Source organism: Hemitrygon akajei, chromosome 9 (assembly GCF_048418815.1).
Source record: "Hemitrygon akajei chromosome 9, sHemAka1.3, whole genome shotgun sequence".
Taxonomy (NCBI): domain Eukaryota; kingdom Metazoa; phylum Chordata; class Chondrichthyes; order Myliobatiformes; family Dasyatidae; genus Hemitrygon; species Hemitrygon akajei.
Genome location: NC_133132.1, coordinates 73012883 through 73036818, shown reverse-complemented (window position 1 = coordinate 73036818; position 23936 = coordinate 73012883). Strand labels below are relative to the sequence as shown.

At 37.7% G+C, this 23936-nt stretch overlaps 1 protein-coding gene across 2 annotated transcripts in view; it reads right to left on the bottom strand.

The window, feature by feature from the left end:
* The window catches only part of hbs1l (HBS1-like translational GTPase), a 171915-nt gene that overhangs the window by 114457 nt on the left and 33522 nt on the right, over positions 1-23936 (bottom strand). Inside the window, exon 5 of one of the 2 annotated variants that reach the window (XM_073056324.1) lies at positions 18462-19238. The exons of the other annotated variant lie outside the window; for it this stretch is intronic. Coding sequence (XP_072912425.1) covers positions 18462-19238 — 777 coding nt within the window. The remainder of the gene's footprint in view (positions 1-18461; positions 19239-23936) is intronic. 2 annotated transcript variants of the gene reach the window in all.

The following is a 23936-nucleotide window of genomic DNA, read 5'->3' as shown; positions in this document are numbered from 1 at the left end:
CAGATAGTCAATTCAATCCAGCTATATGTCCTGGTAATATAACTAGTAACCTAATGATAGATCACCAAAAATATGACCCTCAAAATATTGAGGTTTCAGCATATATGCACAGTTCTCCCCGCAGAGCAGAAATTAACAGCACCAGGGTAAAGCCAATGATTTAACAACAGAATGTGAAAAGAAAGCAAAGGAGATGTGCTGCAAAACCACAAGCTTGCAAAGGAACAAAAAACATGATGTTAAATGTAAAATAAATGAGACAAGAGAAAAGGATAAAGACAAATATATGGAATTAAAAGGTTGGTAAAATTGGACAATTGATAAAGGCACGTCTACCATGTTAAGATTTACAAAACTGTGCCCGTGTGTGAAAATAGGAATTCAAATATACCAAGAAGTTTATAGAAACAGAATTAGTGACAGTTCACAGATAAAACAACAGAAGAATTAGTAAAGTAACCAACAACAAAAGACAACAATGGATCAGTTAAGGAAATTCAAAAAAAGTGGGGAACTATTATGAAATAATATCTTAATTGGATTTGCTGCTGATGGTACCAATGCTTACCCCTCTACCCATATTTATCCACTTCCAGAATAGAGAACAAGTCATCCTTAACAACTGAAAGAGGTGCAATTCTGAGTAACTGGAATTGGGTCATAAGTCTTATAAAGAGAATCCAACACAGATAAGAATGAAGATGTACAGATCACACCAGACGTGAAACACTATACCTGAAAGAAGCAAATGAACCTACAGATGTGAGACAGTGAGATAACAACAATGTGCTTTCACATTAGACAATAAATTGCCAAACAGCTAGATGAGCTAAGAGATTGAAAAAAAGAAAAGGAAAATATCGCATAACCACGTCTGCACTGAGTTTACAGTGGGAATAATCAAACAATCCATCAGAAACAGTGAGTAAATGTAAAGAAGAGTAAGCAACAGCCAAAACACTCACTTTTCTTTTGCTTTCCCAATGAAGGCCAATAGATCATTTGTCTTGTATCAACGTCTCAGGATCTATCCTGGGACCAACATATTGATGCAGTCGACGTTTTGGGCCGAGACCCTTCAGCAGGACTGGAGAAAAAAAGATGATAAGTCAGAGTTAGGTGGCAGCCCCACCTTCTAACTCTGACACCTCATCCTATTTTCCTCCAGTCCTGCTGAAGGGTCTCAGTCCAAAACGTCAACTGTATTCTTTTCCATAGATACTGCCTGGCCTGCTGAGTTCCTCTAGCATTTTGTGTGTGTTGCTTGGATTTCCAACATCTGTAGATTTTCTCTTATTCATGATCTTCTTATTACTACCATCACGAAGGAGGTACAGGAGGCTGAAGACCCACACTTAATGTTTTACAAACAGCTTCTTTCCCTGTCATCAGATTTCTGAATGGTCCATGAACATTACTTTGCTATTTCTCTTTCACAATTAAATTCATTTACTTACCACGTGAACATCCAAACATGTAGTGAAATACATCATTTACATTAGCAACCAACATATCTAAGGATGTAACACACACAAAATGATGGTGGAATGTAATAGGCCAGGCAGCATCTATAGGGAGAAGCGCTGTCAACGTTTCGGGCCGAGACCCTTCGTCAGGACTAACTGAAAGGAAAGATAGTAAGAGATTTGACAAAGTCTCAGCCCTAAACATCGACAGCGCTTCTCCTTATAGATGCTGCCTGGCCTGCGGCGTTCCACCAGCATTTTGTGTGTGTTGCTTGAATTTCCAGCATCTGCATATTTCCTCATGTTTACATCTAAGGATGTGTTGGGGCAGTGCGCAAATGCCACCACACATTCCAGTCCAAAATAGCATTTCCACAGTGCTCAGCAAAGCAACACAGAACACAACAAGCAACAAAACAACAACTGCAAGAGAAATCCCATTCTTCCGTTGTACCCACCCACAGAGTCCTCCAACTCCAGGCCTCCAATCTTCGGCCACTGGGCTCCAACTTCCAAACTTCTGATCAACCTTAGGGCTTCAATCTCCAGGCCCAGTGACTCACCAACCCTCATGTCTCTCATGTCTGCAATCTTGAGACCCACTTGGAAAAGCCTGGCATCCATAGATATCCTTCATCACCCGTTCACGTTGCTGCTCTTCAAGCATGGGACAAAGGTCAGGACTCCATATGTCCATCATCACCTGTTCACGTTGCTGGCCTTGAAGCACAGGGGCAAAGGCTGGACTTTAAATTTCCTTTGTCCCATGTCCAACTCATTGGCCTTCAAACATGGACCAGAGGCCTAGACTCTGGTCTGATGGCTAACTTCTGCATATCCCTGTCCCTAAACCCTAACCTGTCCCCTAGATGACCTCCCCAACCACAAACCATCCCTATGAACTCAAAAAACAACTAAATCTGAATCACAACTTCCACGGAGACCACAGCTTGATATGACCTTGACCGGAACCCTTAATTATAATATTTGCAATATTTATTCTTTTATTGTAAATTACAGCAATTTGTTATGCCTGCAACTGTCCTGCTGCAACAAAACAAACTGCATGACTAATGCCAGTGACAATAACCCTATTTCTGAATCTAACTGGCATATCCACATGCACACTTTATATTTTGTGGCATGAAACTCTCTTATCTCTTATTCTTACTCTTCACATTTTACTATATTATTCACGGTTTAGAATTATTCAGAAATTTCTAAATCATTGGAAGACTACATGCTCTATTTTTGAAATGAACACAGAGGTTTTATGTTTAGCTTGTAACAAATCCATTCTTACAGGGAAATTACGTTGTATTTGTGACCATATTTCTAGAGTAGATGAAGATCAATTCAGCTTTAATCAATTCAGTGGTGTAGCTCCAGAGCACCAATAAAATTAAACTTTTCACTAGGATTCAAAAAAGTTCACATCTACATTAAAATTTTACTTCTTTCCAAAAATAGATTTAAAAATTAATGCAACATTTTTTCCTATGTAGGAGTTAAACAAAAAGTAGTGACGATGTGTCAATGGCATATATTTCTTTGCTGAATTTGAAGAACCACTTCCTGAAGAAAACCCACACATCTTGAACACCAACATTCAATTAATTCTATTACTTTCTCCCATCCTGTTGTGCCAAATCTATTACCTGGTGTTATGCCGTTGGCCCCCTCCTTTGTAAAAATCGCAAGAACTCTAGTTAAGGGGGGTCAACTGACCCAAGAGAGAGAGACGTGCGAAAGACCACGTTCTCCCAGGAAGCAGAATAAAGGTGACTTTGACTATTGTCTCATGGAGACCACCTGAAAAGCCCTCGGGCAAAGTGGGCTGGTTGAGAGAGAGATCGCATTACCTGCAACTTGATTGACACCTGCGATCCCGTGAAGAAGTATAAAGGCGGGTCTGAGGGGAGGACCCTCAGATGCACCAAGGAAACACACGAAGGAGAAACGCTAGAAATCCTGCGACAGCGTTTTAATAGCTACAGCCGGTGGTGGGGTTCGTGTGCGTCCTTCCCTTGCCTGGGATTGGCGACTTCACCACGGAAGACGGCCTAGCTACAGGGGAAGCCACAGATGAGAGTCCATTTCCCCAACGAGACTTCCGACTACCTCCTACAGGTTGGAAAACCTGTCGGGTAAATGCTTCATGTTCTCTGTCTTTCTAACAAAAGTGCACCAACGCGACACTTCCGCCGGCAACTAAGTGAAACTGCCGTGATCTAAAAGACTTTTAGATATCCAGCGAACGATATAAAATCTACATTACCCCTAGACGACGATCGAGCTTGTGTTTTGAATGATTATTACACCGGTGTTTAGATTGAGTTTTGACGATGTATATGATCTGAATGTTTTGTATTAACCATACGTTTGTGCCCCTTTTTGAATAAAACGTTTGAAAATAGTAGCATCCGACTCAGCTGACCCATCTATCTTTGCTGGTAAGTTACCTGGTTACGGGGTTTACGTAACACTGGGAACTTAACAGACATAAAGGTTTAAAAACAACATGGACATTAACAGAGCATTCAATGTATAAGCAAAATATTCATGTTGTTCTTTACAAAGACAAAACTGAGAGTCAGCAGGTAGTATTGCCAAGCATGGAACACAATGTAAATAAGCATTTTACGAGCTAAAAACAGAGACAGTCCAAGTTGCAATTTTGCCTGAGATAAGAGCAAACATCAGGAATCAGCTTAAGATGTTCCATTCGCACAGAGAACCAGCATACCATCGTCATTCTCCAGCAAATTAAGCAGAATTGATCAATATTTGGAACACTACAAGGACAAAACAGTTGTGCTCCACGTTAGGCCCAGAGTTGAGAGGCAAAGAGACACTTAAGTATAAATTAGCAATGCATTACAAAACTTTATAGCTGAATAATAAATGTGAAGTACTTGGACAAGTCACCTTATATACAAATTAAGTCCTAATTTTGTTCACTGAACTCAGACTATACTTGTAGCCAAAAAAATGGGAAACCTGAATTGCAAAATTATGCAATGCAGACAGAGGCAGGTAATGTAGACACCACCATAGAATAGGTAATGCAAAAGGATACAGCCACATATAAATTCAGAAAATATACCGATGCAAAATTAATGCAGCAAGAAAAAAAATACAACAAGCTGCTGGAAGAACTGAGCAGACCATGCAGCATCTGGAGTGGGAGAGAAGCAGTCATTGTATTGGGTCGAGACTCTGCAGCAGTTCCAAGAGTGCAAAGAGGAGATAACCAGCTCAAAGTGGTAAAGGGGTGACACAGGAATACTAATTTAGGTTTCCTCAAAGAGAAACTAAACCAAGTCAAAGTTGATGTATAAATCAAATAGTTTTAATTACACTCTAAACAATTAGTAGACATGACAGCTGGGATTCCGCCACTGAAATTACCTCAGAAATTTGGAACCCAATGAGCAGCATAAATTGTTTAATTGTTTAAAGAGTAAAATTGATAAAATATTTTGATCAAATCTATTTTAACAGTGCATAACATTTCCATACATTTTCACACTCCAAAAAGACCACTGAATTCTGTTCCCTTACTGGTGAATCATTGAGGCTTCTTCCCAGTATGTGAAATACAAACTTACCACATCAAATTACAAGATAATGTATGCAAACAATATTTATGAAATATTTTCAAGAAAAACTATTAATGTAACAGAACAAGCAGTACTTATAGTACTAGTTTTTTTAATCCATTATTTTAATGAGAATTAAACTGCAGAGTTCGATTTAATCATCCACCTGAAACAAAGATTAACAGTGGGTAAAAAATACCCTAGCACTGATAGCAAATATAAGCAAGAGAAGTAGGAGCAAGCAATCTGCCATTCAATCAGTTTGTATTACCTTTTATCACAGTACCACATTCTGATACTTAACACTCAAAAATCCAAAATTCCTTTCATATTCACTATTCACAACATCACCAATTTTTGTGTTAATTGCAAACTTACCAATCAGACACCCTACATTGCCATTTATGCAGTTAATGTACATATCAAATATTAAGGATTCCTGTACCAATCCCTATAATATCCTTGATCACAGGCTTCCAATCACAAACTAATCCTGCAATGTCAATTTGTCTCCTATTACCAGTTGTCTATCCAATCTAGCCCAAATTCCAGGTCTCTAAACTCTAGGAACAGCCTTCTATGTGGGAGGTTGTCAAACATTTTACTAAAGTGCATGTAGACCACTGGCTCCTTTATACCTAGTAACATCTTCTCAATCAAACTAATCGGGAACACCTACCAACAAAACCACACTATTGTTAATCATTTTGTGTCTTTCTCTGTATAGATTGATCCTGCCTTTAAGGATTTTTTCCATGAATGGGCTTGTACGGTAATTAACTGGTTTATCCCTGCTACTCTCCTTGAATAAAGGAAGCACATTTGCTGTCGATAGGTAATGAAGATTTAAAAATCTGTATGGCCCTAGCTAACTTCACCCTTGCTTCCCACAGTAGTTTGTGATAAATCTAAACAGGCCCAGCTGGGGAAGAGGGGAGAAATTAGCCACCATTATATCCATCAAGGCGTCTAATTACTAACTTTTAATGATATAACATTAAAAAACTTCTGAATTATCACAATCTCCTCTGCGAAACCTCAGCTATAATATCCTTCTCCCTAGTGAACATTTATTTAAGACCCCACTCATTTCTTTTGGCTCCACACAAAGATTGATCTTCTGGGGCCCTAACAGGTCCCATTTGCTTCTTGACTATTAACTTACATTTAACATGTCTATGATTATTCTCACATGCCAGTGATATTTCATTGATCCATGTTGTACTCCCCATTTCGTTAATAACCCCTACACACTGTACTCCTGTAGGGTTTGCCTTTCCCCCCCCTTAATCATGTTCTGAAATGTCTAGGCATCTTGGAGTTTCAGGATTTTGCTGTTTTTACCTTTCACCTTCATGAAAACACAGTGGCCCTAACATTTTATTGTAATATTTTACAAATCCCATGTTTACAGTAACAACATGGTTTCTACTAGGTACTATGAACAGTCATTGGGAAGTAGGTACTCTCTAGAATTGCCAGTCAGGCAGCTAAGTTGAACCTTATTTTATTTATAGCAATGAGTGTGGTGGATCTGATTAGAAACCATTATGCAAATAGCTATGTTCATCTAAAAGTAAAACAATGTTTCAGCCATTGATCCCACTTTTAAGACAATACCTAATGTTGTGGGAAAGTAAAAAAACTGTATTGAGAACCTCAAAAAAAATATAACCAAATTTTAAATTTCTATTTTACTTGCAAGGATCAGATCTTTAAGACAACTTCACTCATTTTTAGCCATAGGCATTTTCACTCTTTCACTCTGCTTCATTCCAGAACATAATCTTGATTTTTAATAGTGAAGTTATTATTCACCTTTATTTTAAGAAGTTTTACGCTCAAATTTAGAAGTCTAGACTGCAGAAGTATGATTATGGCCAGGAAAGAATAATTGTTCAAGCAGAAGAAATTAGAATCAGAACAATGGAGTGGTTGGAAAAATTTTACAGTCAAATTTAAGCACAGAAAAAGGCCCTTTGGCCCATATTTGTCTGTGCTAACCAAGTACACCCAAGCAAATTCCATTTCCCAGCACTTAGCCTATATCCTTCTAAACCCTTGTCATCCACATAATGATCCGGTAGTTGGTTTCATCTGCTATAAACTGCTGTGTAAAAAAGTTGCACCTCAAGTTCTTATTGAACATTTTACCTCTAGTCTTAAAACTATATTCTCTAGCTTTAGACCTGCCAACTCGGGAACAAAGACTGCTCAACCCATCCTTGCCCCACAGGTGTTCACATCCACTCTACAGCTCATCCATCTCTCTCTGAAGTCTCTTACTTGCAATCTGACTTAGTTTGTTATCATCAGCAAACAGATCAGCAGTTCTCTTTTCACCCTCTTTCTTAAACAATTGGGTCAATCTGTAGTCCTTCATTCCACTGGAACAATTCCAGAATCTACCGAACTCACAAGATGAGAACCAGAGCATCTACTATATCTAAAACCATTACTTCAGCATGCAGATCATCGGGTCCTTGGGACTTATAGCCATTTAAGCTCATCAACTACTTCCACATCCCTATTTTGATGACTAATTAGATCCCTCAGTTCATCGTTCCCAATGCACTCTAACCTCTCTAATATATCCAGATTTCATGTGTCTCTTTATATGGGCCTATTCCACAAAGTATCTCTAAATAAAGTAACTGTGCTTGTGCCATTTCCTTATTTCCCAATTTAAATTTTCGTTTTACTACATTTGTCCTTTCGACGTAACTAAAAAAGCTCTTAGTTTATTTCTTGTTTGTGCATACTCTTATCTATTGTGCAATATTATGAGTTTCTTGATCCTTCTTTGTGAGTTCTGAAATGCACTCAATTTTCAGCCCGCTATTTCTGCAACTTTCTAAGCCTCTTCTTGTGATTTAATACCAACTTTTAACTTCTTAGTCAGACACTTTCCCTTTTGAATCTTTGTGCTTTAAATATATACTTTGCAGCAAGAGTATTATTTCTTTAAATACTACCTATTTTAGTATTTAACACTTTCAGCCCCTTTCTTTTTACCATTTATCTCATTTACTGCTTTTGTAATTTCCCCTTCTTACTAGGATTCTCCTTCCTGAATTCCTTTTGAGGTTCCCATCTCACCACCAAGCCAGCTTTAAACACCCCCAACATCACTCTAAGAGGATTGGTCCAGCTCTACTGAAGTGTAACCTGCCTAATTAGGACACATCCCAATCAAGTATATTTTCAGCAGCAGACAGAGTGCAGGCTGGGGAATCAATGCTGAAGTGAAAATGCACGAAAGGAAGATGCAGAAAGGCTCAGGGACGGACGATACAAGGAAGAGATCGCATGGAAGACATGACATAAGCAACAGGGAGGGAGGGAGGGAGGGAGGGAGAAAAGGGAAATGGGAAAAGGGGAAATGCTGTTAATTGGAAACTTTGAATTTTAATAATTATATTTAATTTGCAGTATAAAGACTATCAGTGAAAATGATTGCACTTATGCCAGATAATATAACTCTGAATGACCACTTTCCTACAGGACACTCTAAAGATATCAGGCACACAACAGTGACATGAAGTATGTCTTCAGCAGTAGTACAGCAACAGAAGGAAACAGGTTCTAAACTGTGGAGGCTTTGGAGAGCATTCAGAAGAGGTTTATCAGAATGCTGCCAGGATTAGAGGGTAGAGCCACAAGGACAGGTTGGATAAACTTGTGTTGTTTTCTCTGGAGTGAAGGCTGAGGAGAGAAACAGATCGAGTAGATAACCAGAATTATCTTTATCCAATAGAAATGCGGGCAACTTCAAGGTGAGAGTTTACTATAGAAAGCAAAAGAAGAAATTGCTGTTGCATCCTCATTGGCCACAGTAGTACCAGAAGATTAGAGGTCGACAAACATTGTGCCTTTGTTGAAGAAAGGTAATAGAAATAATCCTGGGAGTTACAGATGAGTTTTACATCATGGTGAGCAAACTATTGGGAGAGGATTTATGAATATTTGGAGAAGCATAATGTGATTAGGGATAATCATCTTGGCTTTGTGATAGGTAGTTGTGCCTCACAAACCTTACTGAATTCTTCAAGGTAGTAACAAAACAATTTAATGAAGGAAGAGTATTGGACTTGGTGTATATGGAATAAGTAAACTTGCAGAACATTTGCAGATTGGCAGGTATGATGTTGTAGGTATCACTGAATCATGGCTGAAAGATTACAGCTGGGAGCTTAATATCCAAGGATACATACTGTATTGAAAGGACAGGCAGAAAGGTAGAAGGGGCGGTGTTGCTCTGTTGATAAAAAAAAATGAAATCAAATTATTAGGAGGTGACATAAGGGTCGGAAGGTGTTGTATACAGACCCCAAAACAGTAGTAAATTACAAAGGCAGATAGAAAATGCATGCCAAAATGGCAATGTTTAAATAGTCATAGTCACTAAGTAGGTAGATCGGGAAAATCAGGTTGGATTCCAGGAAGGGAAATTTCTAGAATGCTTAAAAGATAGTTTTTTAGCACAGCACATGGTTAAACCCCCTGGAGGAATCAGCTATTCCAGATTAGTGTCGTGCAATGAACCAGAATTGATTAGAGAGCTTAAGGCAAAAGAACCCTCAGGGGCAAGTGATCATAATATGATCAAATGCACCCTGAAATTGAGAAGCATAAGCTGAAGTCAGATATATCAGTATTACAGTGGAGTAAAGGGAATTATAGAGGCATGAGAGATGAGCTGGCTAGAATTGATTGGAAAAAAAACACTGACAGGGATGACAGCAGAACAGCAATGGCTGGAGTTTCTGGAACCAATTCAGAAGGCACAGGTTATATACATCCCAAAGAGGAACAAGTATACTAAAAGAAAGATGACACAACTAAGGCTAACAAGAGAAGTCAAAGCCAACACAAAAGCTAGAGAGGGCATACAATAGAGCAAAAATTAGTGAGAAGTTAGAGGATTGGGAAGCTTTTAAAAACCAACAGAATGCAACTAAAAAAGTCACGATGTAAAGATTCTAATTCTGCTCCTATATCTTAAGGTCTTAAAATGTATATAGATTTTAGAAAGGCATTGAACAAAGTTCCCAGGGTAGGACCATTCAGAAATTTAGGAGGCATGGGATATAGGTAAACATGTCACCGTGGATTCAGAATTGGCTTGCCCACATAAGACAGACAGTGCTAGCAGATGAAGCATGTTCTGCCTGGAGATCGGTGACCAGTGGAGTTCCGCAGGGATCTTTTCTAGGACCTCTTCCCTTTATAATTTTTATAAATGACCTGGCTGAGAATGTGAAAGGGTGTATTAGCAAGTTTGCAGATAACATGAACGTTGGTGATGTTGTGGATAGTGTCAATGGCTGTCATAGGTTACAGCCAACATTGATAGGATGTAGAGCTCAGTTGAGAAGTGGTAGGAAGAGTTCAATCTAGAAAGGAATAAAGCGATTCACTTTCGAAACACAAACTTGAAGACAGAGTACAGGTTGAAAGGCAGGATCCTCAACTTTGTAGTGGAATAAAGGGATCTTGGTGTCCACGTCCATTGATCCTTCTCAGCTGTCACACAAGTTGATAGGGTAGGTCAGAAGCATATGATGTGTTGGCTTTCATTAGTCAGTGGTTGAGTTCAAAGCATGAGGTAACACTGCAGCTCCATAAAACTCTGGTTAGACCCCATTTGGAGTGTTGTGCCCAGTTCTGATTGCTTCATCATCTACCTGGAGATTTACCAGGATGCTGCCTGGATTACAGAATACGTCCTAGGAGAAAGGAGTGAGCAAGCAAGGACTTTTCTCTTTGGAGTGGAGGAGGACAGGATGAGACTTGTTAAGAGGTGTATACATATTAAGAGGCGTATACATATTAAGAGGCATAGATAAGAGAGAACGGCCAATGCCTTTATCCCAGGGTGGAGGAAGATACATTAAGAGAATCCTACTTTCTTAGAAACTTTGCTGCCTTAAATGCCAGTGGCATAATAGTCAGTAAGAACACCCCTGCCCACCACTGTTACTATCTGCAGGTGTTGCCTCAAGAAGGGAATATCATAGATCCTCATCATTCGGGCCATGCCATCTCTGAGCAATGCCATCAGGCAGCACAAGGTACAGAACCCTGAAGCACAACACCACCAGCTTCAAGAGTTGCTATATTCCTTCAACCATTCAGTTCTTTAACAATTTTCTGTTTATGTCCTTTCCTGTAAAAACTATATAATTAGTTTATGTTTTTTTTGTTAGGTGCCTGAAATGCTGCTGTAAAAAAATTTTCATTTCACCTGTACTTGTGCAAATGACAAAAAACTCTAATTTGACTGCCTGTGATACATCCCTAATTGAAAATCATTGATTTAAGAAATGACAGATCTCAGAAATCCCAAGTATTTAATCTCAAACGTGGCACCCATCAGGGATGCCCCTTAAGTCCCTTTCTCTTTGATTTGGCTATAGAACCTCTGGCGATAGCATTTTGAAACTGTCCTGAATTGACCGGGATTTGGAAAGGGGGTGTTGAGCATAAAGTTTCTCTCTATGCTGATGACTTATTACGGTACTCTTTCTTTCAAATCCGTCTACATCCTTACCTCTAATGTTTTCACTTCTTGACCAGTTTAGCCAGATCTCTGGCTATAAACTTAATTTACATAAGAGTGAACTTTTCCCAATTAATAAAGAAGCACAAGAACTAACATTTCGTGATCTCCCTTTTAAAGTAGTCCATAACCAATTTACTTATCTTGGAATTACAGTCACAAGGAACTTTAAAGACCTCTTTCGTGAAAACTTTGCCAATCTTTCATATGCTATAAAACAGAGTCTGGTACAATGGTCACCTCTATCTGTGTCTTTGGTAGGTCGTATTAACGTTGTTAAAATGTATGTTCTCCCCAAATTCTTATACTTATTTCAACCTATCCCAATTTTTATTCCTAAATCTTTCTTTGATTACTTAGACTCTATTATTTTGTCATATCTGTGGCAGAATAAGTGCACTAGAATTAATAAAATCCATCTCCAAAAATCTAAAAAAGAGGGTGGCATGGCTTTACCTAACTTTCGTTTATATTATTGGGCAGCTAATATATGCTGTGCTACCTTTTGGTCTTTCTTCCACGGCCAACCCGAGTGCCCTAACTGGGTGGCAATGGAGCTGAAGAATGATCTATCTCTGCACTTCTTGGCTCTGCACTTCCTAGTAGTCTGCCCAGATCAATAGCCAATCCTCTTGTTAGACACACTTTGTGTATATGGGCCCAGTTCAGGAAATGCTACGGTTTCCAGGGGTTCTCCATTTCCAGCCCTGTCGCACATAATCACCTTTTTTTTACCTACTACGTACGATTCAGCATTCCATGTTTGGTATAGGAAGGGCATTAGACATTTTGAAGATCTTTTCATTGATAATCGCTTCGCTTCTTTTCAGCAGCTCTCTGTTAAGTTCAATCTGCCTAATGCTCATTTTTTCAGATATCTCCAAGTCCGACACTTTATTGCTCCCTTAATTCCTAACTTTCCTGAAATGCCTGCAAAAAATGTTATGGACCTATTTCTTTCCATTAATCCACTAGGTAAAGGTTTAATATCAATTATCAGAGATAAACTAGCAGCCTTACGACGGGCCCCTGTGGATAAAATTAAAATGGCCTGGGAGCAGGATTTAAATATCTCCTTATCCGAGGAGAGCTGGGACTCAGTTCTCAAATCAGTTAACTCAACCTCTCTTTGTGCTCGCCATTGCCTTTTACAGTTTAAGATTGTTCATAGAGCCCATATGTCTAAATCTAAACTATCTCGATTCTACCCTGGCATTAGTCCGCTCTGTGATAAATGCAAGAGGGGCGTGGCCTCTCTCATCCATATGTACTGGTTCTGTCCTAGCTTGGAGAAATTCTGGAAAGATGTCTTCACTACATTATCGTGTATTCTGAATCAGCACCTAGAACCAAACCCCTTAATTGCTCTGTTCGGTTTTTGGGGCGAGACAGATCTATGTCTGGATCCGACCAAATGCCGAATATTATCCTTTGCCTCTCTCCTGGCTAGACGCTTGATCCTCCTTAAATGGAGAGATGTTGCCCCGCCCACTCATGCGCAATGGCTTAATGACACTATGGCCTGCTTGGACCTCGAAAAAATTCATTATTCAGTTCTTAATTCGGATCTAAAGTTCCATAAGGTCTGGGGACCTTTTATCGAGTACTTTCATAACCTTCCTCTTGACTAGGGTTTTTTTTTCTTCTTCTTTTCGGTCCCTTGCTTTCAGCTCCCTTTTTTTTCTGGTAGTAGGCATTATTATCCTCTGTTGCTAAGTGTATTCACAGTCTGGGAGTTTGACTGTCCTGACTTATATTCTCTATATTGTGGTGTGGTTGGTCTGGAGTTGTTGTTTTTTTCTTGTGTTGTGGGGCTTGGGGAGGATACTAAGCTTACCTGTCTTTAATTTAGGTGCTTTTTTTGTTAAATTCTCTTTCTTTGTAGCATATTGTTATTGTATGCTTAATTTTGCACTGTATTAATGTTCCTCATTGGGATTTGGGGTTTTTAATTTGTAAAATGTTTTGAAAAACTAATAATAAAAAAAATTTTAAAAAGAAAGAAATGACAGATCTTGCAGTCTGAGTTTTCACCCTGGAATTACAAAATATATACAACTAAAATATCAAATGAACTACAACTACTTGATTGTTGTGCATGAAAAGGAATAATCTCCCAGGCAAAATTGAACTGGCGTCCTGTTGCACTCACCTTAATAATATGCAAATGCTTAGACAGGCGGGTCAAGGACTACATCTACAGCATGCTACCACCCACACTGGATCCCCTACAATTCACCTACTGACACAACCTATCCACAGACAGCACAATAGCCACAGCACTACACACTATCCTTAAACATCTGGAGAAGAAGGATGCTTTTGTGAGAATGCTGTTCTTGGGACTACAGTTCAGTATTAAACATCATAATTCACTCCAGGCTCGACAAGAAGCTCAGAAACCTCAGCCTTCACCCTGCCTTGTGCAGGTGGATCCTGGACTTCCAGTCAGATCGCCGGCAGGCGGTAAGAATGGGCTCCCTCACCACTGCCCCTCTAACACTCAGCACAGGAGCCCCCCCCCCCCCCCCCCCCCCCCAGGGCTGTACCCGAAGCCTCCTTCTCAGTATACCTATGACTGTGATACCATCTACAGCTCCTATCTGCCAATTAAACTTGCAGATGATACTACATTGATTGGCCTAATCTCAAACAATAATAAGGCAGCCTACAGAGAAGTCATCATCCTGACACAATCGTGTCAAGAAAACAACCTCTCTCTCGATGTCACAAAAACAAAGGAGCTGGTTGTGGACTACAGGAGAAATGAAGACAGGCTAACCCCTACTGACATCAATGGACCTGGGGTTGAGGGCGAACAACTTTTAAGTTCCTCAGTATACACATCACCGAGGACCTCCCTTGGTCTGTACACACTGGCTGTGTGGTGAAAAAAAATGCACAGCAGAACCTCTTTTACCTCAGACAGCTGAGTAAGTTCGGCATGAGTTCACAGATCCTAAGGACTTTCTACAGTGGCACAACTGAGACCATCCTGACTGGCTGCATCACTGCCTGGTATGGGAACTGTACTTCCCTCAATCGCAAGATCTGCAGAGTGGTGCGGACAGCCCAGCATATCTGTAAATGTGAACTTCCCATTATTCAGGACATTTACAAAGACAGGTGTGTAAAAGGGTCCAGAAGGATAATTGGGGACCCAGGTAACCCCAAACACAAACTGCTCCAGCTGCTATCATCTGGGAAACAGCACCAATTATCTAATTACACACTGTCATTTTAAAAACGTAATTGCTATGGGAATTGAAGCACAAGGGAAGTGTCAGATGAGTTTTATCCTCATTTTGTACATGCTATCTTTCATCCAGAAGAATGTGCAATGACAACATAACAAGAACTCAATGCATTTTATTCCACTTTTTGGATATCTTTCTTTTTGACAAGTAAAAGTTTTTAACAAAAATGTCATAAATCATCTACATAAATAAGATTTCACTAACTCCATACTCACCTATTGGTTTCCAAATTCAATAAACTCCAATATGAATATATATGCTGTAGAGTTGCTTCATAATTACCTATTTTGTGCAGAACTTACTTATATTTGGTGAAAATTACTGTCACAGTTGTGCTTGAAGCTGCACTCTCAATTTGAAAGTAAAAGCTTACTGAAAGCCATGATCTGCATATAGATAATTGCAGAGTGATTATAGTATGATCCTCTTTTGTTACTCCGTTCCAATAAAAGTTTGCTAATATTAATTTAGGGAATGTGAGTTATATTATTTTTAAAGAATTTCATAGTTAATAAATATTTGAAATAAAAACCATCGACACTTGTGGCAAATGTAAAATATAGCAACAGCTGTGCAATGTATTTAGCCAACAAATTTCAGTCACACTAAAATCAAAGGAAGTGAATTTGAAAAGCAGAGCACAAAGGACATTGTGTTATTATAATCCACACTTAGCTCAATCGATGAAGGAAGAATTTCTTCAAAATAGCTTTGTATTAGTCAGGTAGGAACAAAATAATCAATTGTGTTTACTTTATTCTTTCAAAGAGCAGTTCACTGATTCAATGTAACACCATCTACAGGGAGTGTATGGCATGTGCATATAGCAAAAAAATACAAGCACTTTCATTGACAATTCAAACTTATCAATTATAATTCAGACAACATGCACATAAAGGGAAATAAAGATTGGGAATCAAGATGAAGAAGAATGAAGAAGATCAAGAAAAAAAACAAACTGACTGATTAAGATTTTTTTTTACATTTCCAACACTACATTCTGAAGAATAAAGAGTTTATATGCAAGATTACATTTTCAGTCCCAGATGTTCACAATTTTAAAATCCATTGCATCAGATGCACAAGTTCCAGTTCTGCCAAGTTAATTAGCTAAATATTAGGGGTCGCAAAAACTTAAAGATTTCTGAAACATCCCATCAGTTCAGAGTACCAGTTAGCAACTTAGCAGTATAGGTTTCTACACTTAATTATGCATTACTTTTTCTGAACATCACAGTTCCTGAGCTACTTCCCCCACCCAACCACTTTGAAGACGTATAAAATTAGCAATGAATGTCGTTATCCTCATTAATATTCCCAACACAAAATCTGGGTCAATTTATTTTAAATGAATTTATTCATCCAGTACAGAATCCAGAAGATTGACTGCAATTGAATTAAAACTTCAAATTTTCAATATACAAATAAAAAAATCACAAAATCTGAATTTACTCATTTAAACTTTTACATATAAAAATATATACACGTATACACACTTGCAAGATAACTCTTTAAAATATACACATTAAAACTTTGCTTTATGAATAAATTCAAATCATTTTAGTTTTCTAAATTTGTCAAAAATCTTGCCTGAATGTAAACATGTTAAGAATGAAACACCATAAAACATGCTTGGTCAAGAGCAGGAGGAAAACAGTAGTTCAAGCCTAAAATTCTAGGCTTTCAATAACTTCCAGGTCACAAAGGTTTAAATATACTGGACATATGATGTCTGTGGATTGACAACCATTTACGGCAGATTGGGACAGTGGGTTAAGCATCACAGGAGGAAGTCAAGCATTTAAGAATTCAACTACTCGGGGCCATCTGCAGTTACTTATTAACCTCGGAGAAATGAGAGGAATCTTCACCACCTTAATTAATAATTAAAATAAGCTCTAACAGTATCAGCTATGGCATAAAAACACATGTGCCAGCATTATTATTACACATTCAAATATTCAAAAATGCCAACAAAATGAAAGTAGGTAAACACTGAATACAACTTCAAACTGTTCACAATATATGAGTCATTTTTCAATTGAAAAGCTGACAGAAATCAGTACAAACTTACAATCTTAAAAATAACTACTCTGGACTTGTATATAAAATTCCACCAGAGAAAATAGTATTTTGCATGGTCCTCAGCTGAGTTCAATAGTAAATTCTAACGTACTGAAAACACCACCAATTCTCCCAATCACTACCATCACCAAAAATGCCATTAGCTGGTTTTATCTATTCCTTTAAAAGGTTCTTAAATCAATAAAAATCTGAATTATGTTCTTAAGAATTCTTGTCTTTAGCAGAGTTATTGACTTGCTGCAAAAATCCATTTTTTGTTAATATTGCCAGTGTAAACCAAAGAAATTTTTGAAATTGGGGAAGATTTTTTCCCCATTACAAAATGAAATCTGAATATTTACAAAGATTAAAATACAGCAGAACTGCACTTCTGTAAAACATGCATAAGAATGTTAGAAAAATAAAAACAAGCTTTGTCGGTTTCATATAGGTTGGTCTACAGAAATGTAACTATATTTTCAGAATCTTTTTTAAAAAACTTTACCAAAATTTGAAACATTGTTTGCTTTTGAGGTAAAGTTCAGCTCTGCGTAAGACAGTAACCACTGGTTGAATTAACCATGTCATTTGGAAGATTTTGTAATAACATTCAATCTTCTACATTAGAAATTTTATTCAACCTGCAGTAGCAGTTGGAAAGGCCAACACTTGTGAATCAAATGAGAAAGAGCTTAACAAAAAATGAGTTGATGGTAAGTATTCCGATCTAAAACAAAATCATCTCTTCTGATGACTCAGTTCACAATTGAATATAAATACAAAGTGAGGCAGCATTATATGCTAAGTCCTATACTCTAATGAAATACTTTTTTCTGACTGGCCTTTACAATATCATCTGGCGAAGGTGTACTGAAGTCAAATGGTTTTATTTCAAACAAAAGGCCCTGATCTTTCTCCATTCTCTCTGGAACTTGTCTGCTATACAAAAATGACTTATGAATAAGCAATGAATTTTTCTTTTTCTTTATGGGATTCTGAAAACAGATAGCAAGAGCAAACCAAGATGGTTCAGCACAACAACGTTTTGTCCAAGAAGTGGTCCTTGTCCTCCTTGATGGCTTGCGATTACGAATGCTCACATTCCCATTAAACGCTTTATACAAATTCACAGTTTTTTTACTTTGAGTAGACTTCTCAAGAAGTGTAGTTTTCAAGGATTTATTTTTCATGACCACTTTTGAATCAGTAGATCGCTGCCAAACAGTTTTTCCTACAGCCTGCTGCTTTTTACACGTGTCAAAATGAATACCCTGTGCTTTTGAATTTTCAGGTACTTGAACATTTTCAGTTATTAAATCAAACAGTGACATATTTTCCAATTCAGAAGTATTCAATGGTTTTGAGTGCATTAAAGATGACAAAGAACCAGCAGCTTTATTCTGACTTTCACCAGCTAACTGTGCCAATGACAAAGACCCTAACGGCAATATTACACTGTCCGTAGAGCTACATTGAGGAACTGAGGGAGAATCAGAAGGGCTTGGGCTACCTTTTTTATGTTCTTCAATGAGATCTGCTAGAGATGGACTTCCACATTGAGGAAAGGACAAACTTCCATGCATTTCTACTATGTCTTTCAGACTGCTTTGACCTGCTGTATCCCATGAATCATTACGTCCATCATTTTTTTTCTGATGTTGGTTCAGCTGTTCAATCAGATTCAAACCCTTAAGTGATGGTACTAAACACTCAGGGTTTTGTGATGACAAAGTTAAATAGGTAGGCTGGATATGATTGGTATCCCCTACTTTAAAGAGCAATTCTGTAGGTGCAGGCTGCAAGATTCCTTCAGACTTATTTTGTGTCGATAAAGACAACTTGGTTTTGTCCGTGGAAAGCCTAGTACAATCCATCACATTAGGTAATACAGATAAAATGAGTGGATTCAAATCTTGGCTATTACCTTCACAGTCTTTAATTAGATCTGCAAGGTTAATACCTCTTTGTGAATTTATTGTAGTCTCATCAGCAAATGGGCCATTTGGTACCCTTGTATGTGTCTGCAATAAATTTGGGGTTTCTTTGATCATTTCCGACAAAGAAACACTCTGTGTTAGGGTTTGGTCACCCTCATTTGCACTTTCATTATTAATAGATTCATGAGCTACCACAGGAGCAGACGACACACAACTTTGCTCAGACTTAGTTGATAAGAGAATACTCAAATCAAAAGTTGAAGAACTATCAGCATCATATAATAAGGGTACTGGAAAACATGAATCTGTATGCTTGGAAACTACTAATTTTGATGAATGAAATGGGTCTCCTTACCTTACGATAGCCAGAAATAGTCAGATGGGCAAGAAACCAAACAGGAATTCAGAAGCCCAATGGCAATTCCCAAATTCATCGCATTGAAAGATGGAACCACAAGAAAAGTGAAAAAAAAGGCATTTGTTACTAAATAAATATATAAAATCAAATTAAAGTCAGTACACTCCAGTAAATTAAAAATATGGAATACTTGCTCATTGCTTCATCCCAATTAGAAAGCACTTAATCCTCTAGATTTACATTTATTTTTAAATCAACTGTTGTCTGATCTTTAAATCTCAAAAAAAAAATCATTCTCTGATTTCAATGCACTAAGACTATAAGACACAGGAGCAGATTTAGGCCACTTGGCCCATTGAGTCTGCTCTGCCAATCCATCATAGCTAATTCATTGCACCCTCAAACTCATTCTCCTGCCTTCTCCCAGGAAGCTTTGATGTCCTGACTAATTAAGAAAATATCAACCGCTGCTTTACATATACTTGATGATGCAGCCTCTATAGCAACTCGTGGCAATGAATTCCATCGACTCACCACCCTCCGGCTAAAGAAATTCCTCATCTCCACTTTAAATGGATGTCACTCTATTCTAAGGTTGTGACCTCTGGTCCTAGACTCACCCACTCCAAGAAACATCCTCTCCACATCTATACTATCCAGGTTTTTCAATATTTGAAGATTTCAATGAGATCCTCCCTCATTCTTCTCAACTCCAGTGAGTACAAACCCAGAGCCATCAAACACTCCTCATATACTAACCCCTTAGTTCCCAGAATCATTGCTGTGAACCTCCGCTGGACCCTCTCCAATGCCAGAGCATCTTTTCTTAGATAAGGAGCCTAAACCTGCTCACAATATTCCAAGTACAGTCTGACCAATGCATTACATCATTGCTCACATATTCTAGTCCTCTTGAAATGAATGTAAGCGTTGTATTTGCCTTTCTTACCACTGAATCAACCTGCAAATTAACCTTTAGGGAATCTTGAACAAGGACTTCCAAATCCTTTTGCACCTCCGATTACTGAACTTTCGCCGTCTGAAAAATAGTCTAGGACTTTATTCCTTCTACCAAAGTCCATGACCAAACACTACCCTATACTTTATTTCATCTGCCACTTCTTTGCCCATTCTCCAAATCGGTCTAAGTCCTTCTTCAGACTCCCTGCTTCTTCAACACTACCTGTCCCTCCACCTATCTTTGTATCATCTAAAAACGTGGCAACAAAGCCACCAATTCCATCATCCAAATCACTGATATATAATGTGAAAAGAAGTGGGCTCAATACTGATTCCTGCAGAACACCACAAACCAACAAGCAGCCAACCAGAGTATGCGCCCTTTATTCCCACTCTTTTCCTCTTGCCAATCTTCCACCTCTGCTGATATCTTTCATGTAATACCATGGGCTCTTACCACCAGACATAAGCAGCATCATGTGCTAACTTGATTTCAAATTAAACAACATCCACTAAGTCTACTTTGTCTATCCTGCTCTGTTATTTCATCAAGTAATTTGAACAGATTTGTCAGGCAAGATTTCCCTCTAAATGAGCTCAGAAAGCCCTTTGAACTCTAACCCTCTGGACGCAAGGGCTAACATTCCAAAAGCCTGATCATTTATTTAAATAAAACAACCCTACCACTCACTTTTGCACACAGACTCCTAAATTCATTTTGATCCCCAGTTTATTGCTATTCACCATTAAAATACTTACATCCACACTTTTTAATAGTCTAAAATGATGATCTCACACTTGCCCATGTAGATCTATCTATCACAATTTTTTCAATGTTTCCTGTAATTGTATTTTATGTGCAATGCCACAAATCTTCATACTATTGAGAAATTTGAATGCTTTTCCCTCTATTGGGTTATCATTAATAAACAGAATGGACAATTCTATCCATTGAAGATCCTCATGGGACTCAAGGGATCTTCAACATTACAAAGCACATTACTAAGTTTCAAACAGGAGATTTTAAAGTTCTAATACGAGATAACATTCTCCCTTCGCACCATCCTCCTTACAGTAACTCCTAGTTGATCAGTTACCTAACCAAGCACAGGATGAATCCTTGAAACCAGATACCAAAATTCAGATTCAATACTAAGCAGCAAGACTACCTATAAAGCAGATGCATGTATAATGTCAGCTTCACTATTACTGTATGTGCCAATGACTCCAAGACTGGTACTGCCACGGGTTGAGCAAATCTTCACTAATAATTCTCTCCAACCAATAAAGTCAATGGATATACAAATAATTTTGACCAACATGTGCCTGGTTAATGCCATCTAACAACTGCTGAACAACTAGAGTTCCATAGCTGGTGGTTGCCTTCAGCAAGATTAAAACTTTAGAACATTCTCCCTTGCTTAGCAATAAACATAGGTAGCTACTTTGATCATCTGGTTGGCTAAGTTAAAAAAAAATCTGCAGTCTTACTCATCAGCAACTGCACAAGCACAAGGCTCTTGTGTTATACTTTACAATTAGTAACAGTCATCCTTTATATAAATTAGAAAACAATTAATATTCTTGATATGCAAGACAGAAAAAAATTATTCAAGTGCTTCATTTTTATACCAATCTGCATTCAACATTAAACAAAAAGAACAATGAGACCCAGGCCTCTTAAATGTAGCCACCATAAAGATGATTAAATCTGTATGGCAAAGCATTTCAATGCATCTGTGTTCACAGCAAAGATGACAATGTGCGAATCTGACCCAGTTCAAAAGCCCAATTACACTAAGAACAAAATACTATAAACTCAGCATGTCAAAAGAGAAAAGATTAGTCATTGATCTTTAAGCCTGAAAGAAAACTGAAATGGTTAAATGATTCTGGCATCTCCCCCTTCCTTCTCCGTCCTTGGCTCAAAAAATCAACTGTTTATTCATTTCCATAGATGTTGCCTGACCTGCTGAGTTCCTCTAGCATTTTGTCTGTTGCTTTGGATTTCCAGCATCTGCAGACTTCCTCGTGTTTATAAATGTTAACTGCTTCTTTCTCCATGGGTATTCTGAAACTGCTAAGTAATTACATCAACTATAGATTTCTAGGACTCAAAAATTATTTTTTGTTTATGATTAGTGCACAAAGGATTTGTGCGCATTGAGACATCACTAGGGCTTAGTTCCCTAAAATAGAAAGCATTATAGAAGGTTGATTTTTAAGCTTTATGAAAAATATGAAAAGGCAGGCAAATCATTTCAAACCAAGGCAATTGAATACAATGCCAAGTTATGTAAGAGTGGCACCATTTTGAAACAACTGGTTGTTTGGTCATGCTTCAATGCTTGCATAAGAGTCAACAAGATTATTCTGGGCCTGGAGTCACACACATTTCAGACCTACATTAGAATACGTGTATTTCATTACAGCATAAAACTAACATACCTTTTGAGTCACAACATGAAGTAAACCCTTCAGAAGAGCCAAAGACATTTACAGAACTCTGTTCTTAGGGCACATTTTTGTGAACTTTGCAATCAATTCAATATTCTTAACAATGAGACTTCAAAGTAGGGAGAATTCTTTACTCATTTATGTGGATTTGAAATAGTAGTGATAAGTATTTATGAAAGGATTTAGTTTAGGGTTACACATGACTCAGCATTCAACACAACAGTAGATATGTATGAAAACACGAATATTATGCTGTAAAAGTCTCACTTTTAAAGTAGCTCATATTAAGAAACTGAATAGTACTGCTGTACTAGAGCTCCAATTCAACAAATGTTTGTTTACAAATAGTCACAAAATTGCCGAGCAACTGTTTTATTCAGTAAACTTGCAAATATATTGGAAACAACATAATGACTAACATGGATTTCAGTCAGTCATGATTAGGCCAAGACACAAAAAAAAATTCAAATCAAAAGCAGAGGCTCCATTGATCCTTAAGAAATGGCATTCTTTAGAAGTAAATACTTTTAAAATGTATAAATGTATAGTTATGTAAATGTACAACTTAAAGGAAATTAAAGCACTTGGTAAAAATCCCCAACTAGAAAAGATAAAGAAAAGGAATCAAGGAAAGATATGTAGTGAGCGAAATTGATTCCTCCACCTGCTTGAACTGCATTTTTAGCATCTCCTCTTTATATTTAATTTTCCCTTCTCCCACGATATCTATTTCTGGTGTTCAGAAATCATTTGCTTAAAAATCAAGATACAAAAAAAAGACACGTTTAATGTTCTGATTTTGATATTTTTTCTCCTTTTTACTGATTTTACAAATCTATTATTTCATAATAAGCTTCTGCAATAATTTTCCACATAATGATGTTGAAAAGCACATATTCTAATAGAGCTCAAACAGAATAGCTTAATAAACAGGACTAGTCATCAATAGTAAGAAAACAATATCAATAGAAACTAATTAAATATGTAAAAAAGTCAATTAAGTTAAAATGAAATTATTACTCAAGCATTGGTCTTTATACTGTATATTCCTTCACATGAATTAATCCCAATTTATGTAACCTGACTCTCTCAAAAGTGTTTACCACCTTGATTTTCCAATAGAAGAAACCACTCAACAAAATTCAAAAATTTAGGTGAAGTACAAGACCTGGGTAATAAAAGTTATACCCTCAAGTGTTCATTATAATAATGCTCTAATCAATGGAAACCAAGCAAAGATAATTCTAAGATTTGATTAACAGCAACACACACA